This window comes from Sardina pilchardus, chromosome 14, assembly GCF_963854185.1.
Source record: "Sardina pilchardus chromosome 14, fSarPil1.1, whole genome shotgun sequence".
Taxonomy (NCBI): domain Eukaryota; kingdom Metazoa; phylum Chordata; class Actinopteri; order Clupeiformes; family Clupeidae; genus Sardina; species Sardina pilchardus.
Genome location: NC_085007.1, coordinates 25,952,299 through 25,970,946, shown reverse-complemented (window position 1 = coordinate 25,970,946; position 18,648 = coordinate 25,952,299). Strand labels below are relative to the sequence as shown.

General features: G+C 45.0%; 3 protein-coding genes across 3 annotated transcripts in view; all 3 read left to right on the top strand.

Annotated features, from left to right (window-relative positions):
- Positions 1 to 872: 872 nt before the first annotated feature.
- On the top strand, positions 873 to 4,288 carry crybb3 (crystallin, beta B3). Its single transcript, XM_062554896.1, has 6 exons — positions 873 to 1,047; positions 2,151 to 2,226; positions 2,352 to 2,467; positions 2,813 to 2,945; positions 3,447 to 3,589; positions 3,878 to 4,288. Exons 2-6 carry the CDS (start codon positions 2,152 to 2,154, stop codon positions 4,101 to 4,103), a joined length of 693 nt encoding a protein of 230 aa, XP_062410880.1. The 5' UTR covers positions 873 to 1,047; position 2,151; the 3' UTR covers positions 4,104 to 4,288.
- Positions 4,289 to 9,294: 5,006 nt separating this feature from the next.
- On the top strand, positions 9,295 to 12,623 carry LOC134101296 (beta-crystallin B2-like). The gene is made up of 6 exons (XM_062554897.1): positions 9,295 to 9,401; positions 9,999 to 10,097; positions 10,657 to 10,775; positions 11,244 to 11,376; positions 11,844 to 11,986; positions 12,272 to 12,623. Exons 2-6 carry the CDS (start codon positions 10,035 to 10,037, stop codon positions 12,438 to 12,440), a joined length of 627 nt encoding a protein of 208 aa, XP_062410881.1. The 5' UTR covers positions 9,295 to 9,401; positions 9,999 to 10,034; the 3' UTR covers positions 12,441 to 12,623.
- A 2,247-nt stretch (positions 12,624 to 14,870) lies between these two features.
- pxna (paxillin a) overlaps positions 14,871 to 18,648 on the top strand; it is a 44,602-nt gene continuing 40,824 nt past the window's right edge. Inside the window, exon 1 of the mRNA XM_062553469.1 lies at positions 14,871 to 14,992. Coding sequence (XP_062409453.1) covers positions 14,980 to 14,992 — 13 coding nt within the window. The 5' untranslated portion in view covers positions 14,871 to 14,979. The remainder of the gene's footprint in view (positions 14,993 to 18,648) is intronic.

Here is an 18,648-nt window from a genome sequence, read left to right as displayed (position 1 = left end):
TCAGATGCCCATAGCAAAGTTAACTCTAACAAGGATGATGTAACGAGATGCAGTTTCTCCACATCAGGTTAACATCAGTCAGCCATCATGACATGTTATTTGTCCTCCTCAAACTGTTCATCCCACTGCTCAGATGTAAACTTAATGCACTAGTCAGTTTAACGACCTTGACATGTTCTTTAAGGTCATACTATTACCTCTAATGGACATTCTAATTTGTACTCAGTTCCAAGTATCAGTGTCAGCTGATGCACTGAAATTTGTCAAATGGATCTTGGGTCAAACTTCTTTCTGAATTTGGTAAAATAAAATCCTCAAGGTCATTGGGGACACATTTGATAAGAATGAGATCAAGGAATTCTGGCATGGGGGGGGGGGGATCTGGGGCTCGAGTGCAAAAAGAAAAGGATAGAAAGAGAAAACATAACAGACCTAAACCTGACCGGAGGGGGGTGGGGGGGGAGGTGAGAGAAGCACCTGGACAGACTCACAGATGCTGGACAGAACTGTCCACTGGATGGGTGTGGCCAGAAGCCCAGAGAGAGAGAGAGCGCCAGAGAGCGAGCGAGGTAGAGTGAGAGAGAGAGCACGGGAGAGAGAGTGAGAGAGAGAGAGAGCGGTGGTGTGCAGGTTTGTGCTGAGTGGGTCTGATCTCTCTGAATCCTCTTGGCTCGCACCCTGCCTGTGCCCGCTGTGGGAGCGCTGGCGGCAGGGCAGCCGGGTGGCGGGCGCAGCCCGTGCCAACCCCAGCCGCTATTGAGAGTCAGTGTGACGGACACAATGCAAGCGACAGACTTGCTGCATCAACAGCCTCACCCACCCAGCACTTTTCTGCTGCTCTGGACAGAAATAAACCATAAAAACCCCCCCTGGCCCCCTGGTGTATGCTCGCCACACACGCCCCGCTCACACACACCCCCCAAACAACACACACACACCCACACACACCCACACTGAGGTGAGAGAGAGAGAGAGAGAGTGGGCGAGAGAGCGAAAGAGAGTGAGAGTGGTGTTACGTGCGGCGCACTGAAGTTACAGGCTAACCAGGTAACGGTGACAAAGACTCCATCCTCTACTCCTCCTCTGCCGCCAGGCTGTGCCTCCCTCGCTTCCCCCTTTACCTCCTTTCCTCGCTCCCTTCCTCCGTCCCCTTCTCCTCCTCCATGTCCCTCCATCCTGGTCTCCCTCCGCACAGCTTTCTTATGCACTGTCTGCACTGTGTAACTACTTCTGCTTAGCGTAGGAAGCACTAGTTGGCTTGTCCGCTCTCGTCGATACCTTTTTCGGCCATGTCGAGCCAGAGATTTCTTCGAAAGGCTAGTGTGTATAGACTCAGACGTTGCTATTGCAAGTGCTACAGGTGAGAACATGTAGAGAATGTGCTTAGATGAATTGTTTTTGCAACAGTGGGCAAGGGAAGAATTCAAGTTCTTGTGTTCTTGAAGCCACTTTTTGAGAGGAAGAACCAAGTCAAAGAAAACAGGTCAAGGTTGAGAGAGTTCGACAGCTTCAGACCTTGGTGTTTCTTGAGGAGCATTCCAGAGAGAAATAGCTGACAGTTGGCAAACAGATGAATACAGATGGATATTTTTGCTCTTTTCTCTGTAAGAATTTCCTCACTGAGGCCTTAGTGCTGTGGTACAGTTTAGATCTTTATTTTCTGATATTGCGGTGATATTTTTGTTTTTCAGAGTAATGTTGTTCTTTAGGTTGCACTCTCCAGTATACTGGCGGACAAATGTCTATCCTAAATGTCTAGTGTATTCATAGATTATCTGTCAGCTGCACCTCAAGACCTCAAGATCTCTCACTCCCTCTCCTTGCTTCATCCCAAATTTCTCCCTTCTATCGTTCTTTACCTCCTTTGCTGCATTCCTTTGCATCTCTCACTCCTGTTCACAGAGAGCTTTTCAAGCGTCTCTCAAAGCCTCTGGTTTTACTCAGACATGTCTACTGAGACTATGTTTCCCTCAGCCTTTGCAGGTCCTGCGCTTGCAGGTCACTTTGTTGTTGTTCACCATTTCATGTGTGTCGCTTTGTAGTCATTTTTGTTTACTGTTTCATGTGTGTTGCTTTGTCGTTGTGTTGTTGTTGTTGTTTACTGATCAATGTGTGTTGTTCCGTTTTTGCTATTGTTCTTCCCGAGGTAGGATGTCGGAGCAGCAAGGCGCCCCAGAACAGCTGGCTGCTGGGAAAAGTCAGGGAGGGGCTGGAGCTACCTACAAGGTACCGCCTCACAATAGCGACACGCAAACTGGCAAATCACCATCTCCTCCTACTCCTGCCTGAGTTAGTTCATATTTTCTTTGTCTTGATGGACTTCCACATGGCTGTTTGTCCCTGGCCTCTAGGTGGTGCTGTTCGAGTTCGAGAATTTCCGAGGGAAGAAGGCAGAGTTCTCTGCAGAGTGCAAGGATGCTGGCGAGAAGCTGGAGAGAGTTGGCTCGGCCATTGTAGAATCTGGACCGTGAGTAGACTCACCTCACTTCTGAGTTTTTCCTTTTTTAAAAAGCACCTTTATTGTCTCTACCTCCTTTCTGTCAATGTCTCTCTCTCTCTCTCTTTCTCTCTCTCTCTGTTTCTCTGTCCTCTCTCTCTTTCTGCCTTTCTCACTGTCTTTCACTCTGTTTTTTCTATATCCTTCTCTCTCTGCGTTTATCTCTGTCACTCTCTCCCTTTCTCCGATTATCTTTTCTAACTCTGTGTGTGTGCTTGTGTGTGTGTGCGTGTGTGTGTGTGTGTGTGTGTGTGTGTGTGTGTGTGTGTGTGTGTGTGTGTGTGTGTGTGTGTGTGTGGTCACTCTCTACCACAGGTGGGTGGCGTATGAGCGTATGGGCTTTGCCGGAGAGCAGTACGTTCTGGAGAAGGGCGAATACCCCCGCTGGAGCTCCTGGACCAACAGCCAGAGCAGCTACTGTCTGCTGTCCCTGAGGCCCCTCCGTGTGGTCAGTACTGCTGGCCGCTGGCGACCAACTGACCTCATCACCAACTGACCGAGGATCACTGACTAAATCAATTACACATCGCTCGTCATTTGTCAGGCCTGTTTTCTAAATGGGGGATTAGGCCACAGAGAGCAGCCATTGAAAGATAGGTTTATGCACGGATAACGCCTAATGCCAGTCTGGGAAGCTGGCCCATGTTATTCACGCAGAACATCAGGAGGGTTTTGGGCCGTAAACAAGAGTGCAGGCCTAGAACTGACCGTGTGTGTGTGTGTGTGTGTCTGACAGTGCTTGTTCAGGCGCTAAAATGACCAACACAGCGTTTTCACATGCCAACAAACTACACATGCAAAAAGAAAAGTCTAGTGACACATTCACGCACACACACACACACACACACACACACACACACACACAAATCCACACATCATTTTTTCTTACCCATGCACAGAATCAAGGACCCCAGAATTAAGGCGATCTACTCTACCCTGTGTGTTACAGGATAGTGCGGATCACAAGCTCCACCTCTTTGAGAACGGAGGCTTTGCTGGAAGGAAGATGGAGATCATGGATGACGATGTACCCAGCCTCTGGGCCCATGGCTTCCAGGATCGCGTGGCCAGCGTCAAAGCCCTGAATGGAACGTAAGGAGACCACACCAAGTTATTCAGTAACACAGATGCCTGTGCCAGTTCCCCCTATAATGGCTCACGTCATGTTTTAAACAATGGCTTGATTAATATCCTTTGGATCGTTTCACCACCATCTGTATGAACTAAAGTAGGGTATGATTATAAAACTATAGAACAATAAGCATGTGGGATGTACAGTACAGTTCCCTGTCTAGACCCTCTGAGGGAGATTCTTTGACCGCAGTATATTTATGTGACATGGCGCTTAAACAGTCTCTCTCTCCTCTGATGTCTGTCTAGGTGGGTGGGCTACATGTACCCAGGCTACAGAGGGCGCCAGTACGTGTTCGAGCACGGCGACTACAAGCACTGGAACGACTGGGGGGCGGCCGTGCCTCAGCTTCAGTCCGTCCGGCGCGTCCGGGACATGCAGTGGCACAAGCGCGGCTGCTTCACCGCCCCGGAACCCACCCCGGCCCCCGCTCCTCCTCCCCCCGCCCCTCCCGCCGCGGCCGGCACCAGCTGAAGGAGAGCAGCGAGCCCCCCCAGCCTCGGGACGCCCCCCACCCCTTCCTCCGACCCTCCGCCAGGCCTCCAACCCTCTCAGAGGGCCACCAAGAAGCGGCGAACCCGGAAGTGACCGCCTTCCCCGAGTGTCTTCGACTGGAATAAACAATAAAGGCTTTGGCCCGCATTTGGTTTGATCAGTAACACTGGTGTGGACTGCTCCTGATTTTCACTGGTTGGGTTACAAGTGATTGCTTTTGCGGATTTAGCTGTGAGTTTATCCAGAATTATTCAGATTACTCCTAGAGAGAGGCTTACAGTGATAATGAGGAGAGTTTAACAGAGATTCATTTAAGACTGGTCAAAGGTACACTTCAGACTTAATCTACAGATATCAAATTAGACTGATCAGAAGTGGGTGGAGTGAGAGAGTCTAGATACATGCGCACCCAATGACAGGAACAAAGTCACAATTCATCACCTAAACAGAAAACATTATAGTTCCAATTACATGTCACACGCAATGCCTGGTTAATTAGCGAGTCATTTAATCACTTTAATCACCTCAACCTAAATTAATTCATCATCACATCTATAGCCTACATTTATCCAAGAAATGGCACACATTTTTATCCTGCAAACTGCTATAATTGCCACATACAGATGAGGCTGAGACTCCCTCATAGCAGTGCATGTGGCTCATTCATCAAGCGGCGTTTAGGCCCGGGGAGGAAATTGCCCGTGTATCGCAGGTTAATGGCCTTTAATGGCTCTGGAGACAGGCTGACGAAGGCCCCTCTTAACCACAGTAATGTTTATATGGGGGCTTCGCTCCATACGTTCAGCCTTCTAACCAGGAGTCTGGCAGGAAGCTTGGCAGGAAGAGCTGAGGCAGCAAGACAGGAAGGCAGGCAAGGAGCACCAGCGCTGCCCAGACAGGGCCGTGGAGAGATCAGGGGATGGAGTCAGAGGAGGGAGCAGAGAGCAGTTGACTTGGGCAGATGAAGAAGGGAAGCTGGGAAGCGGATCTCTGAAAGACGGGCCATGCCAGTCATGCAACTGATGCTTTGTTTTCACATAAGAATAGCTTTAAAAGACTAGTCTATTTTATTTTGGAATGACTGCAGCGCTCTTGCATCTGGCGTAGCCATTTATATTGTTTATAGTGGAAGCTAATTCTTTAAGCATTATGCGGACCTTATCTATCACAATATGTATCACACAATATCTTGTATGATATCTTACCATCAGGCCATGGTGGGTCTTTACAAACTGAACTATTGCAGTGCTCTGTCGTCCTGGCCTCCCTGCTTGTAGTGCAGTGGTTCTCAATATGGGGTCCAGGGAACCCTGAGGGTCTGCGACCTATAGCCAGGGATCCACAAAATGATTTGCTTGGAATGATAAAGTTGTGCTTTATCATAAGAAAAGCACATCTATGATGATGTGATTATCCAGATGTGACGATCCAGATGATGACCCTTTGCAGCAATAAAACAAGCAAATTGTGTCTATTGCTCCTACCCACTCACAAACATTTAACGTTCATATGATTATGACAAATAACTAGCCTGGAAGCCAACCTGAATGAATAAGATCTACTCCACACGCTGTCAGAGGAGGGCTGCGTCCATCATCAAAGATGTCAGCCATCCAGCTCATTCCCTCTTCTCTCTGCTTCCCTCTGGCAAGCGCTACCAGAGCATCACCACCTACACCACACGATTCAGAGATAGGCTAGTTTCTTTCCACAAGCTGTCAGATTATTGAATGGACATGTCCCATACCCATAAGGCTTATTTATGCTTTAAGTATAGTTTGTGAATGACTGTATAATGTGTAAGTATAGTTTGGCTATGTAGCTTGCCAGCAACTAGCTGATGAACATGAAGAAATATAAGATAAACACCTGCCAGAAAATACAGGATAGTGAACCTGGCCACAATGTCAGAGAATACGAATGACAAGCATATGCTTAATTGTTATGAGGGGGACCTCAGAAAATGTTCTCCTCTACAAGGGGTCCTTGGCACCAAATGTTTGAGAAACTCTGTTCTAAATTTTAGCTGATATTTAGTCTTTACCTCTGATTACAGTCGTTACGAAGATACATTTGAAAATGTCTTTTGCACTCTTTTAATGGTCAGCAGCCGTTCATGTCATGAGTGAATATTGCTGGATATTCAGGCAGTTTAGCATGGTCCACGGATATTATTTTAATGTAGCCAGCAACACTGTGACTCAAGAGGCGAAGTCTTTCTTTTCCATTAGAAAGTTGTGAGCAGTTGTGACCTTTCTCGGAGGAAAACATGACTGTTGCTGTGTCACTAAATTTGGCGCTGCATCATTCACTGTCACTTAACTGGATAATCTGCATTGGGCGAACAAAACCATTTTGTGCCTTTTGTGGAGTGACCTCACAGAGATTTCTTCCACTATTTTTGTATGCAACTTAATTAGTCATTCACATTAAGGCCACCAAAACCAAAGCCACCCACTTTATTCCAACCCTCGGGCCCTCCACCCCTGGGGCCCTGGTAGGTCAGTTCCACTCCCCTGTCTCTAATTAATTAGGAAAAGCGCCATAAAGACTTACTTTACTTTCTTCTTTATTTTCAAATTCATTTTCCTCACAGAGTTACAATTTGTATGGTTATTGCTAATATTCTGCTCTATTTAGTCTATAAATGTTTTTTTTTAATTTGGGCCATATGACTATAAACTGATCATTTTCATTTTAATATCATGTTTATTTATGTCATTGTTATTAGCTTTGGATAAAAGTATCTGCTAAAAACCAAACATAAACATGGTTATGGTTATGGTTATTGCTATAGCAGACACCTTTGTCCAAAGCGACATACAAATAGATAAATAATAATAATACAAATTATTCAATTAACAGTGAACAATTACAAAAAAATAGGGAGAATAGCAATATTATCAATAAACAATATAATTTCAAGCAATAACCTAGGTTGGGTGAACCATGCCTGAACTTCCGGGGAATTGAGCTTAGTATGGTGAAAACCAGACTAGCAATAACCTAATGAAAGTCAATGAATATAGGAAAATCACAATTAAACAATAACGTCATTCAATCAATTATATTATAACAATAACTATGGCATGGTGAGGCTACATTTAAAGAGAATAGCACAAATAAAAACAACAATGTCAAATTCAATCAATGGCCTAATAAAAACAAAAAACGCCGTAAATGTCAATATCAGTATGTGGCCAGACAATGCTGGTAGTGACAAAGCAACTGTTTTGCGATCAGGCCTGTAAATCATTAAAATGCCACTAACACTTGCCACATGATGACACATAACTTGTGGTGTGAAGAAAACTGTCTTAGCATTAACAGTATGCCCTTCAGGAGAACACATGGTCACTGAATGATAAACATCTTTGCCAACAACATGTCCACTCAAAGTCAACACTTCTGCTCCAAAATAGTGAATTCATTAGTCGCAACATAACACGTTACGTAATAAAGTCGCATGTGGGTGACATTATTCAATGACAAGTTTCTTTTGATCAAAACATCCAGGCGATTATCCCTGATCAAAGCCCTGCAGATATGTGATTCCTCAGAGACGCCGAGGGTCTACGTTATGACGGGCCCACAGGAGGTCTCCAGAAGGTTACTTTGCCACCGGAGTCGTTTAATTATGTGAGTGCTCTGGGTTGATCAAATGGGCCCTGCGCAATGTACACGCTCACTTTGTGTATGACCTAACCGACTTAACCGAACAACAGCTCAGAGAATGTGGTGGCCAGATGTGGTGGCTTGATTCATGGCGAGGGCATGTGACTTTGCTGTGATTTCCCATGTGTTTGCTGTCAGGATGCAATCATTCAATAACAGTCTGAACAGCAAAGGAATTAGAGTTAATTTTTTAAAAAACGCTCTCTCGATATATTTATAAAGTGATGGATATTTCTCATATATATTTGTAACATGTAATTCTAGCTGTTCTAGCCTGTGGTGGTGGTGTGGTGTGTGAGGAATCAGAATAAAACTATGATCTCAGAATCGTAACCTGATATTTGTTGTTGTTGCAAGCCATCACTGGAATCTAATTCTACTAGGCTGAGAGGAGAGTGTTCTCATATTACTTTACCTGAGGAGACGTGAACACCGTAGAGAATTGAAATCCATGTTTCATTTAATCACACACTCTAAATCCAACCAATGATGCTCATATTTAGCTTAATTTTATATAACAGTGCTTTTCCCTTTCAGATCTCTCTCTGTTCAGTCCTCTATAGTGGCTTCTGCTCTTCCCATCTTTTCTCCTCACCTCTGTCAGGCACTTCATTCATGATTTAGAAAGACATGAATATCCTCTGCCTTTTGACTTCTCCAGAGCAGTTTCCATTTCTTACAGTGCATAAATATTTCTCGCTCTTTGCTTCATTCAATCTTACATTCTTCTATCCTCCTCCTCCTCCTCCTGGTCATGATCATCATCATTATGACATCCTGAGCATCTGCTTTTACCTCTCTCACTCTTCCTCCTCACTCCTATCAAATACCTTACATTTCTAACTCTGTAATACCTCTCTTTCTCTCTCTCTCTCTCTCTCTCTTGTTCTCCCTCTATTCTCTCTCTCTCTCTCTCTATGTCCATTCATCCAACCATAATTGCTCACCTGTTGAGTTGATCTTTTTCCATCATCCTCATCGCCATAATCATCATCATCCTCATCATCATGACTATCATCTCCCTTTACCCCCCCCCCCTCCTCCTCCTCATCCCCCCCCCCCTCTCTCTCTCTCTCTCTCTCTCTCTCTCTCTCTCTCTCTCTCTCACACACACATTTTTCTCCCTCGCTCTCTCCTCTCTTTCCTCACTCTTTGTGAGCGGCGTTCTCTTGGCACGGGCGGAGCTGAGTCATGTGAAAGCAGAACAAAGCGTGGCAGCCTAAAAAACTGACAACTAATGAAATACCTCTGGCTGGCCAGGGTTGGCGCACAGAGATAGAGAGAGAGGGAGAGAAAGAGAAAGAGAGAGAAAGAAAGCGGGAGGAGGGGGCAGGGTTGGATGGGGGGGTGCTGTGGTGTGGTGTGGAGTGGTGTGGAGTAGAGTGGTGGTTGTAGGGGTTTCGGGGTGGGGTGGGGTGGAGGAGTGAGGACCGTAGAGAAAGCTGTGACCCCCCAGCCCCTGCCAAACAGCCTATCCATGGCTTATCAACACAGCACTCTGGGCACAGAGAGAGCAGCACTGGCACCACATCCACCCCTGTGCTGCCCGTATATATTGCACCCCACAGTGCCACTTCAAACCACTGGCACAGGCAGGGTCTGGTAAGGGTGCACATTTCGCCTCGGCGATTTGTTTGTTTGTTTGTTTGTTTGTTTGTTGTTTTGTTTTATTTTGCTTCTTTGATTGTTTATGTGTTTGTTTGTTTGTTTGTTTGTTCTTCTGTCATTTTGTGACACTTTCTGTCACTTTCTGCATGGTGGCCTCTGTTGTGTGATACGATTTGTCCCTGTTATTACCCTTATTGCTATCCACCCGTAGTGATTAAAGTCAGGTCTGCCATTACATAGGTAACGATTAAAGCCAGGTTTGCCATTACATAAGTAACGATTAAAGTCAGGTCTGCCATTAGTAATGATTAAACCGGCAGTTTTTCCTTTTCTTTTCATTGCTGCATTTGAATTTCTATTGCCGTTTCGATTAAACAGTTAAAACAGTTTCCATTGGCTATGAAATGTAAGGAATGTTTTGCACTGGGACCAGCCAAGGTATTCCCTGGGAACTTTTATCATGGGGAACAGATGGTGGCTTTGGCGGAGCTAGCTGGGAAGCGACTCTTTTCTGTGAACTGCATTTCTCTCAGTGAGTGCTGCCCACTCTGTTTTTTTGTTTTTTTTGTTTCTGTTTTTTTTTTCATTCAGACATTTCCTTTTCATCGCATTCCATCCCGGTTCATCATGGCTACTGACCACCCAACCCCTGCAGCTAAGCAGCAACAGCCAGGCCCTTCTGCATTCAAGGTGCACTTACCAATGTTCTACATTTTTGCACATCCATAAATATACAAACATAAACGACACATACTGTATATTTTGGCACGGACACATACGTATATTTCGGCACAGACACACTCCTAAAGATGTAACCTGTAGTTTTTGGTTGTCAGGACATTGCATATTTTCAGAGCCACCAATAATTTGAATAGATTTCTGAAGAGATGTTTACCACAATTCCATCTATGTATCTTCACTTTTCAGTTCAGGTGTCCTTATGGCTTCGTTTACAATTGGTCTATTTTTGACCACAAAATGTTCCTATTGTGCCTTTAAGGTCCAAATGCAATTATTCTGACATGCATCCTTTTTATCCTATAGCATAGAGAGAGTAAATATGGTCCAGATGACCCTCTTGGCCACTGATACTTGATCTTCCTGCTCTTGGTCCTGGCCCTCTCTCTTCTCTCTTTCTGTCTCTCTCTATCTCATTCCTTCTTTCTGTCTCTAACGTTTCTCATGTGTGCTGTCATTTTCATGTTCTTGTTTCTTTCCATTCCCTCCCTGTCGCTGATGTGTCTCCCAGTTGACCATCTTTGAGCAAGAGAACTTCCAGGGCCGTTGCCATGAGCTGACTGGGCCGTGCCCCAACCTGCAAGAGGCAGGAGTGGAAAGAGTAGGCTCCATCCTGGTCTACTGTGGCCCGTGAGTGGACAAGCAGTCATATGTCCAGGCTATTTACAGTGTAGTTGTATGCTCTGGATCAGATCCCCAGAAATTGCCTTTCAAAATAGATAAGTTGCCAAGCTAGGCAACTACTGTTAGTGCCACCAGTTCTATTGCAAATGGAACATTCACAAGGCAAGTCTGTTAGTGGTAAGCTAATTAGCTTGCTAGTTTTAGACTAAAACACAATGTCTTGTCCATAACTATTAGAGGGTTAGGGTTTGGGGGTTAGAAAGCTGGTTTAAGTGTAAAATATTACTTACACTCTTTGTATGTTCCTACCACCCCCTGCCTGTGTATGTCTTTAATAATTAAGAGGCTGCCACATTCATTTTCGATTCATTAAGTCCAAACCATTGAACCCACCACACCCAATCCCGACCCCCATCCTCCATTCCCTCCACCCTGCTACCCAAACAACCTGCCCCCCTCCCCTCTTCTCCACAGATGGGTGGGCTATGAGCAGGCAGGCTGCAAAGGGGAGCAGTACATCTTTGAGAAGGGGGAGTACCCTCGCTGGGACTGCTGGACCAACAGCAGACGCAGCGACAACCTCTTCTCCTTCCGCCCCATCAAAGTGGTGAGAGAGGCCCGCTGCATGGCTGTATGTCCATCTGTCCGTCTCTCTCTCTCTCTCTTGCCCTTACACTCCCTTCCCTTCCTTATCCGACTATCTATCCTTTTCTCTCTCCCTCGTCTTGTTCTCTCTCTCTCTCATGGACACACACACATACACACACACACTGTTTCTCTCTGTACGACCACATTCATCTCGCCCATGTTTTCTTTTCCTCTTTTTCTTTTTTCCTCCGAGACTTCTTCTATCTCACTATTTCTTTCTCCCTCCCTCTATCTCTCCACGGTCTGCCTGCCTGACCATCTGCTTGCCTGTCTGTTTATGTATGCGTGCCGCTGTCTGGACTCCTCCCAGCGAATGAGTTTGCTCAGCTGTCTGCGCGTGGCTTTTTTTATATTTGCTGTGAGACTTTTTTATGTTTCATGTTTGTTGACACTTCACGCTCCGTATGTGTTTGTTGTGAGTCACAGGACAGCCAGGACCATAAGATCGTCCTGTATGAAGGTCCTGGCTACGCCGGCAAGAAGATTGAAATTGTTGATGATGACGTCCCCAGTTTCCACGCATACGGCTACCAGGAGAAGGTGTCATCAGTGCGCGTCCACAGTGGCATGTGAGTCTCCACTGAACACACTGTCATGCTGACTTACTCAGAAAGCATTAGATTGATTTCTCTTGACCTGAGAGGCGAAATCTGGATCTCATCAGGAGCAGAATCAGCTTTTAATGGCCAAGTATGCACACACATATAAGGAATCTGATTCCAGCAGACAGCTTATGTCACTCCAGAGGATCTATATATAGGAAATATATAGATGTAAAAGTCTAGACTGTCTAGATGCCAGGAATAACCACTATTTCTTTTCCTGACCTGCCATTCCTTCTCCCTGCCATGCAGATGGGTGGGTTATCAGTACCCAGGTTACCGTGGCTACCAGTACCTCTTCGAGAAGGGCGAGTACAAGGACCACTCCGAGTTTGGAGCCCAGGCCCCCCAGATCCAATCGGTGCGCCGCGTGCGCGACATGCAGTGGCACCAGAAGGGGGCGTTCCATGCCTCCGCTTAAAAAAGCAAACCCTCTCGCTCTCTCCCTGCACCACCTGCCACGCCTGAACGCCTCGTCTCGTCCGCCAACAGCCACCTCTCACACGCCCGCCCTCTGCCCACTCCTCACACATCTGTGCCCACTGCCACTGTGCCAGTGCCACCCAGCAACTGTTCAGACAAATAAATTATTGTGCTTCTCAAACTCTGGTGGTGGTAGTGGTGGAACTCATTGAGAAGGTGTGCCATGCACATCCATGTTTAAACAGAACAGAATATTAACTAAGGTTTAATAGTAATAAGACAATGACATGAGTATTTTCAATGGTATCTTCAACCAATAGTATTTCTAAAGATTGAACATACAGTATAAAGATTGACAGGTCAGACAGGAATATTTGTCATACTTGCTAAAACTGCCCTCACCTGCAAAAATAACTGGGTACACATATAAAAATGGATAGGGACAGAAAAACAGAGACACATGGAGAAAAGACAGATTGTGAAAGAAAGAGAGAGAATGAGAGGGAGAGAGAGAGAGAGATAAACAAATGCAGAGGGGCCTCTGTAATATGATGACACATGTAATGGCTTCTGTATCTCGGTTCTCCTGACATCGGGGGGGCCTTTAGCGCCCTGTTAAGAGGCTGTTTACAGCTGTGGCAACATGGGATATCTCAGGAGCCTGGCTGTCTAATGACTGCGCAAAGGCCTCGGAGGAATTCCTGACTCGCTCAACCTCACTCCTCAACACAGACTCTGATCTATTTGTGTGGGCTGTAGGCAAAGACCGGCTCTCTGAGTCTTGTGTTTTTCTGTCAACAAGTGACCGTGTGTGTGTGTGTGTGTGTGTGTGTGTGTGTGTGTGTATGTGTGTGTGTGTGTGTGTGTGTGTCTGTGTCTGTGTCTGTGTCTGTGTGTGTGTGTGTGTGTGTGTGTGTGTGTGTGTGTGTGTGTGTGTGTGTGTGTGTGTGTGTGTGTGTGTGTGTGTGTGTGTGTGTGTGTGTGTCAGTGTGGTTACATGCTTTAAAATTTCACAGACAGGCAAAGAATTTAACAGTTACTGTGGACAAGTTTGACCTTTTTTCTGGGATCCTCTTTGTGGTCTGTCTGGCTCTTAACAGTGTCTCTTAGGCCTGCAAGCCCTCACAGTCAAATATGCATGCAGCCAGAGGCACTCACCCAGAACTAAGCCATACAACTCGTGAAATTGGAAAATTTAAAGTGTTTTCTGGAGACGCGATACCGTTTAAAATACCCAGGGGCACCTAGACATCGTAAAATAAAGTGCGTCAATATATGACCTGGATCCATAAAGAATATGATACACTGCGACCTGTTGACTGGTGTGAAAACGCAAGTGAGGGATATTAAGTTACCGAAGGTCACAACTAAAAATTAATAATAGATTATGTTACATTACTCTTAGACCTGTCACTGTTAAAGACCTTTTTTTATTTTAGCATAAGCTGCGCTATTTACAAACTTTTGCCTAGAGACCAAGTTGAACATTCAGAAATTCAGGGTTGTGCAATTCCATAGCCTTGTGTTTGTTACAAAGGTGTAGGGTAATTAATCGAAGAGTCATGTCATCATTAAGCGCTCTGATTATGTTGCAGTGGTGCAGCATTACATGAGAATGTGTTACACTACCCTCAACAGTTTGCATCATTAAACTAAAACAAACTGGGGTATTGACAACTTCATTGAGGGCAAGTGTGGATGGGGAATTTGCATGTAAAAAAACCAATAACAATAACAACAACAACAACATCATCAACAACAACAACAACAATAACAACAACAGGAAAATGAAATTGACAAACTGTACTGTTGAGCACCAACCAGTTTCCCACCTGTCACATGACTGAGGTCGTCCAAGTCGTATGCATTAATTTGGAACTGGGAGAGTGGGCCTAAACTAAACAAAACTGACTTATCTTTGTCTTGTTTTGATAGTTACATTAATTAGAATTGAAAATGGTTTCACATGATGATAATTTGTGAAACAAAAAAGTCTACCCTAATCTAATCCTCCACTTAGTCATTACATTACAACCTCATAAATTGCTAAGAGGCCTCCCTCAAGATTGCCTGGTAGTGAGTGACTATTTTAAGAGCCTGCAACCAAATATGCTCAACCATTCTGAGGTCTCATAGGTCTATAGGCAGCCATGTTCAATATGCAATACACTGTATACCCCACGCCTTACATAATTCAGTGTATGCATTTAAAATGCTCTCAGAAGTATAGGCCCACGTTGTAAATGAGTACATAAATTACAACGACCACAAGTTTAGTCTACCACTAGATGTCAGTATTTTGCCAAGATTGAGCGAACAACTCAACCCAGAGCACTCCAGAGCCACACAACCTGAGCGGTGGCGAGCTGCGTGTTCCCGACACGGCTCCTGCGCTGCGCGCTCCTGTGACTTGAAAACTTCTGTGCTGCATACAGTGAAGATCACAGGGATTTGGTCAGCAGAACCTGGGTGTACCAGAAACAACACATCTAAGGAAACACCGGCCCGGTTCCCTGCGCCGAACTGAATCATAAAAGATGGATGATTTAGGTGAGTGAGCGGAACAACTGAGCGTTCATTTTCTTTACAGGTCTGTGATCTTTTTCATCAGTCTAGCTGGATAGATGGCTAGCGAGCTAGCCTGCATGGCTAGCCAGCGAGCTAATTAAATAAGGTGAGTGAAACGTTTACCAGCGTCAGCGCGGAGCTTGAATAGCGATATCCAGCTATCCCGTGGCATGAAGCAATAGCCCAACGTTAGCGAGCGTGGGAATAGTTCGTACTGAGGCCTGTGGTCAAGATTTTAGCAGATGAAAAAACATTCGAATGACTGAGTTGCACTGGCGTGAATATCACGAGTTTTTTGGACCGTTCGCTCTAGTTTCTTTGATAATGTCTAAGTGTTGCTAACCTCTGCAACCTGAAGTTATGCTAGCTAGTTATTCGTAGGGGTTAGAGTAGTGCCATTTAACTGACCACCTTTCAGCTGTTTTGAGCTAACGTTATGTGTAGTTAGGTAGGTTGGGCTTTTGTTTTATTTGCTGCCAAGTTAAATGTATTGGTACTTTAATTACCGCCAGACTTCCCTATTCTGTGTTTTATTATAAAAGTGAAATATTTATCCAACTAACGTAGTTGTCTGATGTCAATGTTAGTTCTCAATGTCTAAACCGATAATGTGTTTCAATCTCGCTATCTAACACAAACCATGCAACAATACATTGTCAAAAGTTACTTCTCTAATGTTGTAGTTTACAACCAGATTGGGGTTCTGTGGACGTGCAATGCCTGGACTACATTGTGCGCTGCGAATTGTATTATTAACTAAAAGTAACAAATGTAACATCTGTTGTTGTTACAAATGTAACATCTGTGCTGCAGAGTAGGCTAGTTTGTGAAGCTCATGGCGAATGAAATGCCTCGCCCAATGCGTGCTGTGCTCAGGTGTTTCAATGGGTGGAAATATAGAGTGCTCTTGGTTCTTAAAAATCCAGTTTAGGCTACTGTTAAATCACAATCAACCCCCAATCTGTTTTAATGCTATCGACCGCATCTCTCTTGATGTGTATATTTGGTAGGCTGTATATCCCATATAGTCAGCTGCCTAGGGTGTCCACAAGTTGAAAGACGTGGGCATGTCATTGACCTAACTCTATCGCCCAGGGCTTATGCCTCAAAGATAAATGATTATCGCAAGCCGTGTCGAACTAGGGCGTTGGTTGCGCTGTTACTACCCTATCCCCTTTTTTCTTGTTAACTAACGCCTCTTATTCGCTATGATTCCTCAGAGTTGGGTAAAAAAAACTTGAGAAGTAACCTTTTGGTACCCTACGGCTTGACATTATTAGGTAACATACGACACGTATTTACTGCTGCGCGTTTGCATCGAAAAGTATGGTCGAATTAGAAACATTATCTTCCACCCTGGGGGCAAGTTGCTGAGAAGAGAACTACATAGCTGTCGTCGAAAAGCAAAGTGGGCTAATTATTTTGTTCACATTGTAAAGAAGTTGTCTACCTCCAGGTTGGGGTGCATAGAGCCAGGCTTGGCGCAGTAGACCAATATCATATCAATATGATCATTGAAATATGATTATGATGATTCTGTCTTTTGTCAGGTTTTTTCCTTTGCGCTCCTATTCAGCAATTCATGCATGTTAATAATTTGGAGGAATGTTTGAAGGACCCAAACCACTTTCTTGCGTGAAGAAGTGATACTTGTGAACGACAAAACATGGTAACAGCTACTAGTTAAAATAGAGTGTGGATGAACCACTAAGGAGGTGCAAACCTCTAAGCCAGATTTTCCTATACAGCTGCTAGTTACTTCAGTTCTCATTGATATGGTGGTCTCTGTCTCCCATCCTATGCATGTTGATGCATGCTTGCTTTGAAATGAGCCTGATTCTAAAAGAAAAAGAGAGAGGAGGGGGAGAAAGTGTGTGTGTGTGTGTGTACTTGTGTGCTTGTGTGTGTGCGTGCTTGTGTGACTGCAGGGTGCCAGCTGTGATGGCAGAGAGATAGTCAGAAGTGTGACAAAGAGCTTGTCCTGATAGCACCAGTCTGTGTGGTAGATAGACGATGAGTGGGAGGCCGAAGAAGAGAAGGAAACACATTTGCTCTCTCTCTCTCTCTCTCTCTCTCTCTCTCTCTCTCTCTCTCTCTCTCTCTCTCTCTCTCTCTGTGGCTCTCCTCTCCCCCTCCCCTCTTTATTTTTAGCGGGGTGTCTTGGCCCTGCTGAAGTGCTGAGGCTGCAGCCGACAGGTAGCTCCTCTGACATGCTCACTGCGCAGTGTTACCTATTTCTGGCACATCACTCGTTTGGCTGCGGCCTCGTCATGCACACAAACACAAGCACACACACACACACACAGATCATGCATGCATGGATAGGTGTTTTTTTTTTACACACTCCAGAAACAGATACGACATTTACAAGTAGATGCTTATGACATATGCTTGTGGCATCAAAGCTGACACATCCAGACGTTTACTCGTCTGCAATTGCTACATTTTATAAAATCGCCATGTTTTTGTTTGTTTTCATATATATATTTATATAATTATATATATATTTATATAAGAAGCTTAAATGCTCAGAGAATATAATAATAAACTCACTGAATTGCTCCATAATGATTGCAGGACCAAATAATGGAGGAACCGTCTGTGAATCATTCAGTTCCTACACGTTTATACTGTATGTGCACCCCCCATGCACTGTAATGCTCTTTGCACTTATCCTGCCCCCTACTAGCCCCCCCATATGCACAATAGGTGAAGGAACTGACAATTTCTTGACAACTGACATTCTTCAGAGTAGTAATCCTATGCATGTGACAAATAAACATCCTTGCATCCTTGTATCCTTGTTTGCTTGAACACACACACACCACTTCACAGATATCCAATTTCAGCCTACTAAATGTTGGATGTACCTCAGCATTCACCAGAGGCAGCGACCACACTGTGCAGCCTTTGTTTGCAGCACACATTTTCTCGTAGCGCTAAGGAATTGGAAACGGTCAAATATATGAAAGTATGACCATTAAAGGTAAGACATTTGTAGACACTCCTATACTGTACCAAACGAACACACGCACACAAACAAATAGAAACACAAACGAACACACTAGCTCTGATGCATTGTCACAGCGTACTAAATTGGAAGTCAGAAAACCACAACTCCCCACACACCACATCCCCTTTCTTTGTTTGTGGTAAGAACAACTCTGCAACACACAGGCATGTGTTTACTGGCCTTCTCCTTTTAAGCCTTAATGCTGCCTCTGTATTTGTGTGTCGTCTACTTGTTGTTGTTGTTGTTATTGTGTGTGTGTGTGTGTGTTTGTGTACGGGCGTGGTCTCGCCTCTCTGGATGTTGTCAGTTGGACTTATTAAGTGGGGAAAACTGCGGTGTGTCAGTTTGTACTCCTCTCTCCGTCGCATCTCAGTGAGGCGTTGTGAAAGTTACGCGTTCCCTCTGTCCGCCCACTCAGAGGGCAGGAATATAACTGCAGCACAGGGTAGCGTAACGCAGAGCAGAGCAGCACAGGGTAGCGTAACGTAACGTAGCGTAGCGCAGAGCAGCGCAGCCCAGCGCACCATCCCAGTGCAGTTCAGCTTTGAGACATGATTCAGTCTATTCAGCCCGAGCCCTTGTGTGCACTGCAGTTACTAATTACTGTAGTTTTTGTCATGTAATC

What these genes read in the sequence shown, in the direction of transcription:
- LOC134101296 (XM_062554897.1), top strand. Translation starts at nt 10,035, where the DNA reads ATGGCTACTGACCACCCAACCCCTGCAGCTAAGCAGCAACAGCCAGGC. An exon ending in ATCCTGGTCTACTGTGGCCC is followed by an intron (nt 10,776 to 11,243) that starts GTGAGTGGACAA and finishes TCTTCTCCACAG; the next exon opens with ATGGGTGGGCTATGAGCAGG. An exon ending in GTGCGCGTCCACAGTGGCAT is followed by an intron (nt 11,987 to 12,271) that starts GTGAGTCTCCAC and finishes CCTGCCATGCAG; the next exon opens with ATGGGTGGGTTATCAGTACC.
- crybb3 (XM_062554896.1), top strand. Translation starts at nt 2,152, where the DNA reads ATGTCGGAGCAGCAAGGCGCCCCAGAACAGCTGGCTGCTGGGAAAAGT. An exon ending in CCCTGAGGCCCCTCCGTGTG is followed by an intron (nt 2,946 to 3,446) that starts GTCAGTACTGCT and finishes TGTGTGTTACAG; the next exon opens with GATAGTGCGGATCACAAGCT. An exon ending in GTCAAAGCCCTGAATGGAAC is followed by an intron (nt 3,590 to 3,877) that starts GTAAGGAGACCA and finishes ATGTCTGTCTAG; the next exon opens with GTGGGTGGGCTACATGTACC.